Source organism: Chiloscyllium punctatum, chromosome 47, assembly GCF_047496795.1.
Source record: "Chiloscyllium punctatum isolate Juve2018m chromosome 47, sChiPun1.3, whole genome shotgun sequence".
Lineage (NCBI taxonomy): Eukaryota > Metazoa > Chordata > Chondrichthyes > Orectolobiformes > Hemiscylliidae > Chiloscyllium > Chiloscyllium punctatum.
In genome coordinates this window covers 18,370,929-18,388,197 of record NC_092785.1, presented here as the reverse complement: position 1 = coordinate 18,388,197, position 17,269 = coordinate 18,370,929, and the positions used below count along the sequence as shown (strand labels likewise).

Here is a 17,269-nt window from a genome sequence, read left to right as displayed (position 1 = left end):
TTTGTCCTTACATTTCGGGTTTCGATACTGGTCCAGATCGCACTGACTCTTTCCTAAATCTTATATTCACTGTCTAATGCAATCCTGACCTTCGATTAACCCCGATGCTCATAGAGCCAATCAGCACAGAAATAGATCCTTTGGTCCAAACTACTTTATAATTTAAACCATCCCCCTTTGCCTGTTCACTCATATCTCTCTGAACCTTCTGAACTCTTGTTATTCTCAAAATGTCTTTCAAATGTTGTCATGGTACATGCATGTCCAACTTCCTCTTGGTGTCGAATGTTTTGACCTCTCTTTGACTTACTGAATGATAAAACGAGGAAGGAAGGCAATTAATATTTGAAAAAAGGTACATTTTCAACTGTGAATATTGAGAAATTAATTTCAACTGTTCTGCCATCATTGCTCCTCAGCTCGCTTTATTTCACGCCACATTTGCTTATCATTTGCTGTCCCTGACACATTTCCTGATATGCTCCCTTTCACAACCACGTGCTGCTTTGTCGAGCCATTTGCAGGTCCTTTTTAACCTTTCACTGATCATCAGGATCTTCGATGTTTTTGCGTGGGGAGACAAACTTTTGACATTGATTTCCCTTACAAGGTTGTACTTCCTGCTCTTACTCCCAGGTAAGAAATTGGAAAACGATCTCGAAGGAACTGAATGACAATCGAAATGCTTCCCTGCAGTCATTACTGGCATTTCTCCAATATTTGCCATCACACCTCAACATAGTGAGTAAACAATACCTTAAATGTTAACATTTCGAATGGTTTCTGAAATGATTGTGAGGAATAATTTCAGCAAATGATGATATTTTACATGACAATGCCAGCACTCTAATCAGTAATATTGTCACAGAAAGTAATGACCTGACCTAATTATGATGATTTTTTTATGAAATGCTGTAATTGAAGTCTATTTGTTTGCAATTTCCAATAGATGATCTGCAATTTATATTTTAAATTTACAATTCGAAATGTCTCGTATGTCTGCAGTCCAATCACAAGATGTTTGAACGCTCACATCGGAAGCTGTGAAAATAGATGTTTGTAACATTACTGGGTGCCTGAAAAAATGCACAACTTATAAAATTACAGCTTCACAGTTTAATCATATTCTCAACACGCTCAATGAGGTTCTTTGTTCCAAAGTTCCAACAGTGGGTGAAGGAGTATCAGTCTCCATTTTGCATACTACAATTGTATTTCACCTTGTCCTCAAATGACTGTCTATTATATTTGTGAAACCAGAAAATTTGAAAACGTGCTTCTGTACAACAGCACGTAAAACTGATTATCGTACTGTATCTTATTTTGCCTGAATTCATTCTCTAGTTTGACAGTGGAGAATCAATGCAAAAGAAATGAACTGCACAGTATTTATGGACCCGCAGTTACATATATATGTGTATGTAACATTAATGATCGCATGTCAAATAATCTCATTAATATTTTGTTGCAAATGTATGAGTTCAATTATTTTTCTGAAGCATTTGCAAAGAATACTGCTGTTTATTACATTTTCCTTTTCTCTTCCGATTCGGGCAAAAACATCACACTGTATTTTTCCTGTCGTACTGTGCTGACTGTGTTTTTATTTAATTAACGTCGTAGTCAGTTAAAAATAAGTTCAAATGTTCTGCATGTTTAGATGGTAATTAGTAGTTTATATTTGTAAATTTACATTTCAGAATAAATATTATGTTGGCACTTCAACCAGCCAAAGTTGATGCAATTGCTTTTTTTTTCGATATATGGTTCTTTCATAGATTTGAAGGCACTGTATTTCGTTATCATGTCATCGTGCAGTACAAAGCAGTGAATATTGAACTGAATAAAGACTGTGTTTCTGCTTTCATGCAAAATATTCTGCTGTCTGTAAAATATATATGCAGTCACCCTGTCGTTTGGAGTCACATGCTTTCACATTAAGGGAAAGTAGATAACAACGGTGCATCTGTGCTTTCCACAATTGTAACATGACCCTGCACCCCTTTTGTTCTTTGCTTCCGATACCAAAGCCATGTGTTCGTGCAGTTCTGAGGAAGGATCACACAATGCGAAACGTTTCCAGTGTTTTCCCTCCACACAGGCTTTCAGACGTGCTGCGCATTTCAAGCAATTTCTTTTCTTTTATTGTTGATCATGAAATTCTCTTTGACTTTGCATCCACCTTACCTAATCATCAATTGAACGTGTGATGCACACAGTTGACAGAGTGGATTACTGATCATTTAATGAGGCCACCATTCAATCTTTGCACCAGCTCAGGTTAACATTGCAGTGTTGTGCTTCTTAATCACTCTGCCTGCTGGTAATGTAGTGACCCATCTGCTCAAATTACCACTCGTGAAAGGTCTCACCTGAGAGAGCACGACTGTGGTCATTTTGTCCTTACATTTTAGGTTTCCATACTGGTCCAGATCGCACAGACTCTTTCCTAAAACTTATATTCACGGTCTAATGACATGTAACATCACTGACACTACCTTATTCGCATTAGAGGGGAAGAATTGAATGTTGCACAGACCTGACCTTCCATTAACTCGTTGAGTCATGCAGCGCAGAAACAGACACTTCGTTCCAATCTATATTACAATCCAAACCAGTCCCATTTGCTGTCTCTCCAATATACAAGTCGTCACCCTATCCTAGAGATTCACACACTTCCAAATTACGGAAAGTAGGTCACAATGGTGCATCTGTGTTTTTTACAATTGTAACATGAAGCTGCACACCTTGTGTTCTTTGCTTCGGATGTCAATACATCTGTTATTTCAGTGTTGCGGGAAGCTCGCTCAGTCTGAAACGTTAGCTATGTTCACTATTCACAGACACTATCAGAAATGCTGACCTTTTCAAGCAATTTATTTTTTGACCAGCTAACCTATGCATCAATTGGATGCATGAGGTACAAACTTAGCACAGTTGGATTGTTGGTCACTTAATGAGACCACCATTCAATCCTTCCACCAACTCAGGTACCATTGCAGCGTTCATTTTCCCAACCATTCCCCTAACCTGAGATGTAGTGACCCATTTGGTCAAAGCTCACAACTGAAAATGTATTTCTCTGTTGACTTTGTCTTTACACTGAGATTGCTCCAATCTTGCAATCCTTTCAAAATTCAGTCACTCACTGATAATAGCACCACCCTTTAAAACATTCCTCAATCTGTTACAGCACGGTGGCACAATGGTTAGCACTGCTGCCTCACAGCAGTGTCGAACCGGGCTCAATATCCGCCTCAGTCAACTATCGGTATGGAGTTAGCACATTTTCCCCGTGTCAGGTCGGTTTCCTCCGGGTGCTCCAGTTTCCTCCCACAGTCCACAAATATGAAGGTTAGGTGAATTGGCTATGCTTAATTGCCCGTAGTGTGAGGTGAAGGTGTAAATGTCGGGGATTGGGTCTGGGAGGGTTGCTCTTCAGAGGTTCGGTGTGAACTTGTTGGGATGAAGGGTCTGTTTCCACACTGTAAGTAATCTAACTTAATTATCTGAAACCATTCTGGCTCTTCTACATTTGGCACTGTTCCATTGAAATGTCTCACAACAGTCCAGCAGACAAAAATCTTTCTCATTCAGTATCAACTCACATAACTGTTTCCAATTTTTTGAATTCCATCCAGACGTTTCACCACAATGTCGATTACTCGAAAAAGTGGAAATAAAAACTTGCCATGGAATAGAACAATATTTTTCAGGAAAAAGCATTCTTTACTTGTTATCCTTCCCTTTCTATCCCTCAGATCACTTTTTATGATGATTTGTATCAAGTTCCTCGAAGATTTACATTTCAGGACTTTAATGCTCGTTCAGACCACACTGAAACTTTACTTAAATTTACATACATTGTATCATGACTGGTAACTTCATTGACAGTATTTTACATCCCATTAGAGTGGAAGAAATTGAATGCTATGCAGTCCTGAGCTTCGATTAACCCACGAGGCTCATCGAGCCCACACAGCACAGAAATAGATCATTTGGTCCAAGCTACTTTATAATTTAAACCATCCCCCTTTGCCTTTCACTCATATCTCTCTGAACCTTTTGTGCTCTTGTTATTCTCTAAATGTCTTTCAAATGTTGTCATTGTACGTGCATGTTTAACTTCCTCTCGGTGTCGAATGATTTGACCTTTCTTTGACTTACTGAACGATAAAACGCGGAAGGAAGGCAATTAATATTTGAAAAAAAAACATTGTCAACTGTGAATATTGAGTGAATTTGTTTCAACTGTTCTGCCATCATTGCTCCTCAGCTCGCTTTATTTCACGATACAGATGCTTATCATTTGCTGCACCTGTCACTTTTCCTGATATGTTCCCTTTTACAACAACGTGCTGCATTGTGGCGCCATTTGCTGGTCCTTTGTCATGTTTTACTAATCATCAGGATCTTCGATGTTTTTGCGTGGGGAGACAAACTTTTGATATTGATTTCCCTTAAAAGGTTGTACTTCCTGCTCTTACTCCCAGGTAAGAAAGTGTAAAACGATCTCGAAGGAACTGAATGATAATCTAAACGCTTCCCTGCAGTCATTACTCGCATTTCTCCAAAATTTTCATCAAACCTCAACAGATTGAGTAAACAATACCTTAAAAGTTAACATTCCGACTGGTTTCTGAAATAATTGTGAGCAATAAATTCAGCAAATGATATATTACGTAACAATGCCAGCAATCTATTCACAAATATTTTTACAGAACGTATTGACCTGACTGCTATTATTTTTTTTAAGAAATGCTGTAATTGAAGTCTATTTTTTTGCAATTTCCGATAGATGATCTGCAATTTATATTTTTCACTTACCATTCGAAATATCCCGTATGTCTCCAGTCAAATCTCGCCAAGATGTTTGAGTGCTCACATCGGAAGCTGTGAAAATAGATGTTTGTAACATTACTGGGTGTCTGAAAAAATGCACAACTTATAAAATTACAACTTCACAGCTTAATCATATTCTCAACAGGTTCAATGAGGTTCTTTGTTCCGAAGTTCCAACAGTGGGTGAAGGAGTATCAGTCTCCATTTTGCATACTACAATTGAATTTCACCTTGTCCTCAAAGGACTGTCTATTATATTTTTGAAACAAGAAACTTTGAAAACGTGCTTATGTACAACAGCATATAAAACTGATTATCGTGCTGTACCTTATTTTGCCTGAATTCATTCTCTGGTTTGAAAGTGGAGAATTAATGCAGACTAATTGAACTGCAGATTATTTATGTTCCCACAGTTATATATATATGTTTATTGAAAATTAATGATCGCATGTCAAATAATCTCATTAGCATTTTGTTACAAATGTATGAGTTCAATCATTTTACAGAAGCATTTGCAAAGAGTACGGCTGTTTATTACATTTTCCTTTTGTCTTCCGATTCGAGCACACTCATCACACTATTTTTCCAGTCGTTCTGTTCTGACTTTGTTTTTATTTAATTAATGTCATATTCAATTAAAAATAAGTTCAACTGTTGTGCATGTTGAGAAGGTAATTAGTAGTTTATATTTGTAAACTTACATTTCAGAATAAATATTAAGTAGGCACTTGAACGACTCAAAGTTGATGCATTTTTGTTTCCTTTTCCCAATATATTGTTCTTTCATAGATTTAAAAGCACTGTATTTCGTTATCATGCCATCGTGCAGTACAAAGCAGTGAACATCGAACTGAATAAAGACTGTGTTTCTGCTTTCATGTAAAATTCTCTGCTGCCTGTAAAATATTTATTGAATCACCCTGTCGTTTTGAGTCACATGCTTTCACATTAAGGAAAGTAGATCACAACGGTGCATCTGTGCTTTCCACAATTGTAACATGAACTTGCACTCCTTTTTGGTTTTTGCTTCAGGTACCAAAACCATGTACTTTGTAAACAATTGAGTAAACAATACCTTAAAAGTTTTTGTTTTGAAAGGTTTCTGAAGTAATTGTGAGCAATGATATCAGCAAATAGTTTACATGACAATGCCAACACTCTAATCACTAATATTTTTGCAGAAAGTAATGACCTGAGTGTTATTATTTTGTTTTTTAAGAAATGCTGTAATTGAAGTCTATTTGTTTGCAATTTCCAATAGATGATCGGCAATTTGCATGTTAACACATACCATTCGGTATATTTTTTCTGTCTGCAGTCGAATCACACCAAGATGCTTGAGTGCTCACTTCGGAAACTCTTAAAATCGATGTATGCAACATTGCTGGGTGGTTGAAAAGCTACACACCTTACAAAATTACAACTTCACTGCTCAATTATATTCTGTGCAGGCTCAATGAAGTACTTTATTCCGAGGTTCTAACAGTGGGTGAGTGAGTACTATTCTGCGTTTTACATGGGACAATTGTATATCACCTTGTCTTCACAGGACTGTGCATTTTATTTGTGAAGCAAGGAAATTTGAAAACGTGCTTCGGTCATACAAGACGTGAAATTGATTGCCGTTCTGAATCTTATTTTTCCTGAATTCATTCTCTGGTTTGAACGTGATGAATCAACACAAATGAATTGTACTGCAGATTATTTATGCTTCATATATATGTGTGTAAGATCGAATTTCAAATAATCCAGTTAACAATTTACCACAAATTTATGATTTCAGTTCCTTACTGAAGCATTTGCAAGCAGCCATTCCAACTATTATATTTTCCTTTTGTCTTCCAATTCGAGCACACTCATCACACTGTGTTTTTCTGCAAATTTCCTTGCTAACTTTCCATTTTGTTTAAAAATTTCCAGATTCATTAAAAAAGCATAATTTTTCACAATGTTGGGAAGGTTTTAAGCAATTTATATTTGCACACTTAGGTTTCAGAATACTTTTTATGTGGGTATTTGTATCACTTAAAGGTGAATCATATCTTACTTTCTCACAATATATGGTGCCTTGATATTTTTTCACACACCCTATTTCCTTATCATAACTTCATCGATTATTGAGCAGTGAGCATTGAACTGAATAACAGCTGTCCTTTTCTTTCCATGCATACTATTCTGCTGTCTATAAAATATACATGCAGTCACCCTATCCTATAAAGTCACATTCTTCCAAATTATGTCGAATAGAAAACAACGTTGTAACTGTGTTTTTTTTATTAATTCTAACATGGCTCTGCACTCATTTTGTTCTTTGCTTTAGTTATCAAAGTCATGCGTTCTATCGATTCTGTGTGAGGATCACTCAAACTAAAACATTAACTTTGATTTGTCTCCACAGATGTACCAGAAATGATTAGATTTTCAAACAGTTTTTTTAAAAATTATGTAGTTCATCTGAATTGGTGACCACCTTTCCTATCTATGAAGTGAAATGTGGGATGTAAGCAGTTAGCTCAGGTAGATTAATAAACAGCTAGACGTCTAACCATTCAATTTTTCCACCAGCTTTGTTAACATTGCAAGGCTCTCTTTATCATTTTGTCAGAGGTGTGGTGACACGCTGGGAGAAGTATTAGTAGTTAGAGGAGGCATGATTTGTAGGTGACGGTGTTGCACTGGGGTGTACAAAGTTAAAAATCACACAACATCAGGTTATAGTCCAACAGGTTTAATTGGAAGCACACCAGCTTTCGGAACGTCGATCCTTCATTGGGTGATCGTGGAGAGATCAATCCTAACACGCAGAATTTATAGCAAAAATTTACAGAGTCTTGTAACTGACATTATACATTGAAAAATTAATTGTCTGTTAAGCCTTTCATCTGTTGGAATACCGTGAAAGTTTGACTTCTTTCATGTGTAAATCCCAAAACCTTTTTTTAAACAAAGTCATATCCTCGAGTTAGCTGTTAATAATGGTGATAGCAAGACAATATGTTGAAGGTGTTGGCCACCTGTGTACTCTGTCTGTGCCATGACGTTTAGATTGATTTTAATCTAAAAAGTGAGATAATGGAGTTTTACATGAATTCATGCAGTTTTTAAGCTCAGAATTCTACATGAACTCATGTAAGTTTTGAGCAAAGTACAATGTAACCCTGCAAGTACAAATTCACCCCACAAAGTATATGTGTGCATGTGGGTCTTTGGCTGTCTGTGTGTGTGTCTGTCTGGGTTGGGGGTTGTGAGTGTGAGAAAGTGTACGTGTGTGTAGTGAGTGCAGAGTGTCTTAAGTCTGTCGGGGGTTCATGTGTGAGTGTGGGAGTGTATGTGTCTGTAAGTGTGTGTATGGGTGTCTGTTTGTGCGTCTGTGTGTATGTGTGTCCGTGTGTATGTGTGTATAGGAGTGCCTGTGTTTGTGTGTGTGTGTGAGAGAGAGAAAGAGAGAGAATGTGTGTGTGTGTGTGTGTGTGTGTGTGTGTAGGAGTGTCTTTGTGTGTGTATAGTGTAATGGCGGTCACCTGTAATGTCACAAAAACCAAGTTCCCTGTTGAGGCCCTCCCTATGGGTATGTAACTTAGCTATCAGCCTCTGCTCTGTCACTTTTCTCTGCTGCCTGTCCCGAAGTACACCTTGGGGGACTGTCACCCGAAGGTCCGAGGCTGAATGTCCTGGACCATTGAAGTGTTCCCTAACTGGGAGGCAACCCTCCAGTCTGTTGATTGCTATGCGGTGCCCATTCATCCGTTGTCATAGCCTTTGTTCAGTTTCCCCAGTGTTCCATGCCAACACCTTGAACATATTTTCTAGCTATTACCATTGGTAACAGCTAACCACAGACTGCAACGCTTTAAGAAAAAAAAGATTTTGTGATTTACACATGAAAGAAGTGAAACTATCACTATATTATAACACATGAAAGGCTTAACAGACAATCGATTTTTCATTGTATAATTTCAGTTACATCACACTGTAAATTTTTGCTATAAATTCTACGTGTTAGGATTTATCCCTTCACGGCCACCTCATGAAGGAGCGACTCTCCGAAAGCTGGTGTGCTTCCAATTAAACCTGTTGAACTATAACCTGGTGTTGTGCGATTTTTAACTAGTTAGAGGAGGACTGTGTTGACTTTATCTTGACACTGACATTGCTTGGTCCCCGTAAAACTTTCAAATCGAGTCATCCATTGATAACTCGACCACCTGTCAAAACATCCTTCAATGAACCATTTCAAACCATTTAATCTTGGCTTAACTATCTCAATCAATTGCTGCAGACTAAAACTTTGTCATTCAATATCAACTGACGTGACATTTCTGTACTGTTTTCAATTTTCTGAACTCGCCAGGCACTTTTAAATCCATCTAGATTGCCTAAAAATAATGGCAATAAAAGGTGACTGGCGTCGAAACCAAAGGAATGTGGTATTGTAGTGAAATAAGCATGCATTGCTTGTTGTCCGTCCCTTCCTTCTGCTGAGATAATCTTTGATCTCTCCGGTCCCTTTGTCTTGTATAATCTTGTCTTTATATCTCATGCCCTGATGCTCGTTGCAACCATAACAAAAATTCACTGCAATTTAAATTGAGTGTATAAAAAGACGTTACCTTGTCGATACTTTCTTGCATCGCATTAGGTGGGGCGAAACAGAACGTTATAATGAAATGACCATCGACTCACATCTAGGCTGATGGAATCATCCAGCACAGAAAGAGACCCTGTGATCTAATTTATTTCACCAATTAAACCAGTCCTTTTCGCTTGCGTTTGGCCCATATCCCTCAAAACATTTCCTATTCGTGTCCTTCTCCAAATATCATTTAACTGTTGTATTTGTACCTGATTCTACAACTTGCTCTTTGTGCTGATTAGTATGATCAATCTTTGTGATCCTGAGTCATAAAAGGAGGAGGATAATGAATATTTCATAACATAATATTTCCAAATGTCCATATTTGTTTAAAGAAATTTCAACTGTAACCATTTCTCCTGGTCTTGCTTTATAAATACAACATTTATTCGCGCTTTATTGCCCCTGGTACATTTCCTTTCATATTCCGTTTAGGCAGCACATACAAGCTCCTTTTTGGTTGTTTATGGTCTTTGAATCTTTTCCTAATCATCAGGAGGTATGTGATAATTACATATGTCGACGAATCATTTGAAGTTTATTCCCCTGACGACAGTTTCTTTCCTATTCTTATTCTCTCGTTAGGAACTGAAGAGTGAACTCAAATGAATTGAGTTATAAACTGTATATGTCCCTGTTTTCATTGTTCACGTTTACACAGTAATAGTCATGACACCTAACCAGATTTAGTTAACAAAACCTTAAAAGTTTCTCTTTTGAATGCTTTCCAAGATACTTGCAAACAATAAGTTCAGCAATTATTTTTTATTTACCTTATAATTCCAGCACTCTAATCGCGTTATACTTTTATAGAAATTAATGTCCTGACTGGCATCTCTGGTTGAAAAATACTGTACTTGCTGTCTATTTGTATGAAATGTCGAGAAAGTGTTCAGCAATTTATAGTTTAACGTTTACCTTTCGGAGTAACATTTATGCCTGCAGTGAAATCACTCCAAGATTTTTGGGTGCTCATTTCAGAAACTGTTAAATTAGATGTTTGTAAAATTGCTTTCAGTTTGAAGAACTACGCAACTCATAAAGTTATAACTTCAAAGCTCAATCACATTCTCAACAGGCTCAATGAAGTACTTTGTTCCGGGTTTCCAACAGTGAACAGGCGAGGGTGTACCATTCTGCATTCTGCCTGCCACAATTGTATTTCATCTTGCTCTCACAGCACGTCGTATTCTATTTGTGAAATAAAAAACTTCGAAAACATGCTTATATAATACAAACATGTAGAATTGATTGCCGTTCTCAACTTCATTTTTCCAGAATTTTTTATTTGGAAGTTTGAAAGTGGAGAACGAACTCAAATAGCCTACAGTTCAATGTCATTATGCTTTGCAGTTATGTGTGTTTATATATATATATTGAAAATTGAAGATCGAATGTCAAATAAACTAATTATCAACGTGTTACAAACTTATGATCTGAATTCTTTACCGAAGGCTTTGCAAACAAGATGGCCAACTATAAAATTTTTCTTTTGCCTTCCGATTCGAGCACACTCATCACACTGTACTCTGAAGCAACGTTCTGTGCTAACTCTTGTTTTTGTTTTGAAATATCCATATTCAGTAAAATAATTAAAATGTTCTGAATGTTGAGAAGGTACGTGGTAATTTGTATTTGTACACTTATCTTCCAAATTATTTTCTAAATTGGCATTTCAATCACTCAAAGGAAATTGATTTCTTTCTTAGTCCACAATACCTATTGCCCTGATGGTGTTGCACACATTGCATTTCGTTATCATTTCATTGTCCAGTAGTAAAATTTGAGCATCTATAGACATACAGTCTTTCTTAACTGCTTGCAGGTGTAATATTCCTCTGCGTGCAAAACATACATGTAGTGTTGCTGTCCAAGGAATTCTCATTTTTCCACACTATGAACAATCGGAAAATAGAACACAATGGTGTATCTGTGCTTCTTACAATTTTAACATGAGCCTGCATTAATCTCGTTCTTTGTTTCAGATATCAATGTCATATCTTCCTTCACTTTTGAACAATAGTCGCTCAACCAGAAACATTAATTGAATTCTCTACATAGCACTGCCAGACCTGCTGAACTTTTCCAGTAATTTCTCTTTTTATAGTATATATATTCTCCCTGACTGTCACTACATCATCCATCTGTCAAATGAATGTGTGATGTAAGTACTTAGATCAGTTGGATTGGTGAACCGTTAGTGATGCCACCATTAATTTCTTCCATCAGCTCAGGTTGCCATTGTAAAACTGTCTTTCTCAACCTCTCCCCTTCCCTGAGGTGTAGTGACCACCTGGTCACACTACCATTCGTCAACGCCCTCAACTCGAGAGCTTGTCTTCTGTGACTTTACCTTTGCACAGATATTGTTCAGTTGTTGTAAGACTTTCAAAATCCAGTCATTTATTGATAATTTCACTACCCGTCAAAGCTTCCCACAATATAGGATCTCAAACTGTTCTGGTTCTGCTGCATTTGGTTCCACTCAACTATCTTAACTAATTCCTGCAGACAAAAACTCTCTCATTCCGTATCAACGAATATGACATTAACGTACTGTTGTCAAGTTTCTGCACTCCGTTCAGCACTTTCAACACGTTATAGATAACATTAAAAAAGGAAATAAAAAGTGATTGGATTGGGACCCAACGTAATGTAGTATTTTAGTGAAATAAACAATCGTTGTTTAGTTATCTATCCCTTCCTGTTCCTGAGATAATCTTTGCTCTTTCCTGTCCGGTTGCCTTCTATCCACTGGAATATACATTTCTTGCCCTGATGCAGTGTCCAAACCTAACAAAACTTCACTGACGTTTATACTGAAGGTATAAAATGAAGGAACCGCATTGAACCTTTCTTATGTCACATTCAATGGGGAGAAATAGAGAGTTCCGCAGACCTGACCTCTAATAATAATCTAGAAATATAAAGTCATAAAACACAGAACGAGACCCTGTGATTCAAATCGGTTCACAATTTATACCAGTTCCATTCGCCTGCATTTGGCCCATAGCCCTCCAAACATTTTCTATCTGTGTCCTTCTCGAAATAAATTTTAAATGTCGTAATCTTACCTAACCCTGCAACTTGCTCTCGCCTCTATTTATTGACCTACCTTTGACTTTCTGAATGATAATAGGATGGAAGAAGGTAATTAATGTATCACAAAATGACATTCTTGACTGTAATTACTTAGGAAAAGTAATCATTCAATAGGTCTGGCTTTTCCCAATCTTCATCGAAATTCCCCCGCTTTCAGCCTTTATTGCTCCTTTACTTCCTTTATGCAATGAATACATTTCTTGTCTTTTTGATGTCCCTGACAAGTCCCTTTTGTATTCCATTTTAGTTACTTTTCCAAGGTAATTTGTGGCTGTTTGCTGATCTTTGTATCTATTCCCAAACTTCAGGATTTGTGCTGTTTTTGCATCTGCAGCGTGAACAATTGAAATTGATTTCCCGTTCGATAGTTTTTTCGGGCTCTTATATTCTTGTTAGAAAGTAATGAATCAACTCAAAATATTGAATTACAAACTCTATATGTCTCTCATTAATTGCTTATATTTATCCAAAACTAAGCATTGCAGCACAATAGATTTAGTTAATAATATCTTAAAAGGTTCTCAGATTAGCAAGTTTTGATAAGATTCGTAGCTCATTTTGAGGTTCTGGATGCAGGTTTGCTCGCTGAACGGGAAGGTTCAGTTTCGGACATTTTGTCACCATACCAATTAACATCATTAGTGAGCCTCCGGATATATTGCTGGTTGCATGGCCCGCATTTTATTTATGTGTTTAGATTTCGTAGCCTTGGTGATGTCACTTCTAGTGATGTAATTTCGTATGGTGATGTCATTTCCTGGTCTTTTTCACAGGAGGTAGTAAATGGGATCCAAGTCAATGTGTTTGTTCGTCGATGCATGTTGAAGTGTCATGCTTCGAAGAATTCTCTTACATGTTTCTGTTTGGCTAGTCTGAGGATGGGTGTGTTGTCTCTTTTGACGTGGTGTACTTCATCGCCTGTATGTAAAGACACTAGTGACAGTGGGCCATGCCTTTTGTGGTTGGTTGATGTTCATGTAGCCTGGTGGCTAGTTTTCTGCCTGATTGTCCAAAGTAGTGTTTGTTACAGGACTTGCAAGGTATTTTGTAAATGCCATTGGTTTTGCTTGTTGTCTGTATAGGATACATCAAGTTCATTAACTTCTATTTTAGTGTGTTGGTGGGTTTGTGGGCTACCATGATGCCAAGTGGTCTGAGTACTCTGGCCGTCATTTCCTAGGTGTCATTGATAAATGGAGAGTGGCAAGACTTTCTAGACGTGTTTTGACTGCATATTTCGGGTTGTTGCTGAGAAATCGGCGGACTGTGTCCGTTCTTGTTGAATACACTGTATAGGTAAATTTCCTCTGCTCTTCGTAGATCCTCTGTGATACAGTTTGTGGCGTCTCATTGAATATTAATGTTCTTTGGGTGGATTGCTGCTGCAGTCCAGTATTTTATCTGTATGTGTTGTTTTCCTGTAGACGCAGGTTTGAGGTTCCCCATTGGCTGTTCCCTCTACTGAGACATCGAGGAATGGCAATTTGTTGTCATTTTCCTCCTCTTTATTGAATATTATGCCAGTAAGGGTATTATTGATGGTCTTCAATTAATAATAAGACCAGCAGTATTACCCTTACTGGCATAAAATGCACTAAAGAATTGGAAAACATCAACAAACTGCTATTCATAGATATCAAAGTGGAGTGACCAGCTAATGGAAAACTTCAAACCAGCGTCGACAGGAAAACAACAGATACAGACCAAATACTGAATTGCAGAAACAATCATCCCAACATCCACAAACGAAGCTGCATTAGAATTTTATTTCAATGAGCCACCACACACTGCAGCACAGAGAAACAATGAAGACCAGAGGAAAATCACCTATACAATGAATTCAAAAAGAATTGGTACTCAACGAACACAGTCTGCCAATCTCTCAGAGACAAACCCAAAGAAGCAGACAAAACACATCCAGAAACCCCAGCCACTCTCCCTACATCAAAGACATCTCGGAAATAATTGTCAGACTAATCAGATCTCTTGGCTCCATGGTAGCCCACAAACCCACCAACACACAAAAACACCAGCTAATGTATTTGAAAGCCCCTATACAGACAATAAGCAAAAGCAAAGTCATTTAGCAAATAACTCGGAAGAGCTGTAACAAACACTAAATTGGACGAGCGGGCAGAAAACATGATACCAAGATATATGAACATCAACTAGCCACAAAAAGACGTGACCCACTCCCACTAGTATCCTTATGGACAGATGAGAAAGGACACCACTTCGACAGGGACATTACATCCATCCTTAGAGAAACAGAGACGCACGTGAGAATTCGTGGAAGCATTGCATTCCAACCGGAACTCTATCAACAAACACATTGACTTGGAACTCAGTTACCAACCCTTGAGAAAAATAACAGGAAGAGACATCAGCACGGGAAAAGGCGTCACCACAGGAAATGACGTCACCAACCCGACGAAAACCTAAACATATATCGAAAATGCGGACCATAACACAAGTGCTTATTCTAGAGGCTCACTGATGATGATACATAATAGGGTGGTGAAACATCTGAAACGAACCTTCCAGCTCAGCGAACAAACTTACGTCCAGTTTCTGAGATATTTGTAAGCAATTATTTCAGCAATTACTTTTGCTTGCCTTGCAATTCCAGCACTCCCATCGCATTGCATTTTTGCAGGAAGTAATGTTCTGATTGTCATCTTTATTTACTCCAAGAGGAATTTTTTTTCAAATGTCAAGTTTTTTAGCGATTTATATGTTGACAGTTGCCTTTCAGAATAATTGTTATGCAAATATTCACATCACTCAAATGTGGTTCAATTCTTTCCTCTTAACATGTTGGCATAAGTGGTTACAAAATTACTGTCAATCTAAACAACTGTAAGAATCATAAGATTACAACATCAATGTTATATCATATTCTGCTACTTTTTCAGCAATCGAGAATAGAGATGATACACTAAGCAAATCTAATCAATAATGATGTCCCATTTTATGTAACTGTAAATGTGGAAAAACTTCGGTGGTGCCTTTTTCATGAGGCAACTATAGATACATAGTGTCAAACAAGGTTTGGGAATAATTGTACCACATGTACTCAAAACTGACGAAATTTTAGCTGCCAGTTTGTTATGCAAAGGCGGCTTTGTCGAATAAACAGATTGAGAAAATTTAATACTGCCCTTATTTCACTATTTGTACCTTCAGCTTTATGTCTTTGCCAGGATTGTTGAAATGGCATTTCTTCACAATAGTTTCTGTGATTTCGTGTTTGCTTTGAATCGTAACACATCTCAAAGAGTATGAAAACTACGATGATAATAATCAAACGAATGATGTTTACGCCACCCTTTCCCACAGTAGCGTCGTATCCTACAAAAAATGGAACATTTTTCAGACAGTTGTTATTCATGTAGCTTATTTCAATTTTGCATTTAATTGAGATTTATTCATTTTTCTTGTGCCTGGAACATCAACGAGCTCAAATTCCAGGTTTTATTCAATGCCTTCAAAGTCACTTTCCAATTGTTATGCATAATCATGGATGGATTGGGAAGCATAAGTTCCTTTACATTTCAGAACTTGCTTTGCAGGAAGCAGGCCCGTAATGTTGAGAATCCCTTGTGTTCACAGAAAGAGCCCTACGTATAGATACAGTATTTAAACACTTTCACTATTGATAACTTTTATCTAATGAAAACACACACGAAGATATACAGAAAAAAAAATCCATGAGGAAAAGAACATGCATCGTTAAACACGTTTGTATAGACATTTAATATCAAATCTGAAAACAGCAAGAAATTTTGAAGAAAATTTTAATCTGATTTTTATTCTACATTTAATAAAATTGAATTATATAACAAGAATTTTGCAAGTGAGAATTTTTAACGTGAATGTTAATTTGTGGAAACAAAAACATGCAGGATGAAAATATGTGTTTGTCAATTTTGAATAAAGATAGAATCATCGCTAAAAAGGCATTCCTTGTTATTGCAGTTTGAATATTTCCAGTGCTAACGGTGTGAAAAATATCTCACATACGTCTTCATCTAAAGAGTGATCTACCTTTTTCATTGTTTGAAGTTGCAAAATCGATTTCTGTTCCTAAGCATAAAAGAACTGCAACTGTGAGGAAGAGAGAAGCTCCAATTATCCACTTCATTGCCTTGATTGCTGTAAATTGTAGAAAATGACATTAGTGGTGCTATTCAAATATTAATCATCCGAGCATTTTCCAATTGTAACTGATGCATTGAATTCCAGTTATTTCATTTGTCCACGATGTCAGTTTTACAAACTTTGAAGCATCACAAACTTAATCATGGATAAATCACAACAATATTTATGCTTTAACCCCACTGATACAACCTACATGTGTAGAACAAAACTTTTCTTTTAAAACCTGTAATAATGCTACTCCTTTAACAAGGTTATGCTGTCCTTGTCTCTTTTTTTCAGCAATGTGCGAAAAGCAGAAATTGTGTAAAGTTTATGTTTGAATTGTTGCTAAGTTAATTTAATCACAGGTAACAGATGCAGCCTCAGACAAAATGGTTTCAAGTGCTTTAAGGAAAATACTTGCTCAATCGAAGGGGAGTGGACAGTCCTCCCAGCTCATATGTATTCTGGTTTGGTTTGGGTTTCAGCGGTCTGGCGGATCACTGAACTCAGGCAGTCAGTTTTGAGACAGCTGGTCCAAGAAACATCTAC

The 17,269-nt window shown here is 37.2% G+C and overlaps 1 protein-coding gene across 1 annotated transcript in view; it reads right to left on the bottom strand.

The window, feature by feature from the left end:
• The window catches only part of LOC140468653 (uncharacterized), a 114,142-nt gene extending 98,174 nt beyond the window's left edge, over positions 1-15,968 (bottom strand). Inside the window, exons 1-2 of the mRNA XM_072564737.1 lie at positions 15,758-15,968; positions 4,828-4,893 (exon numbers count right to left, since the gene is read on the bottom strand). Of these exons, the coding sequence (XP_072420838.1) occupies positions 4,828-4,893; positions 15,758-15,968 (277 nt within the window). The remainder of the gene's footprint in view (positions 1-4,827; positions 4,894-15,757) is intronic.
• Between the last annotated feature and the right edge of the window lie 1,301 nt (positions 15,969-17,269).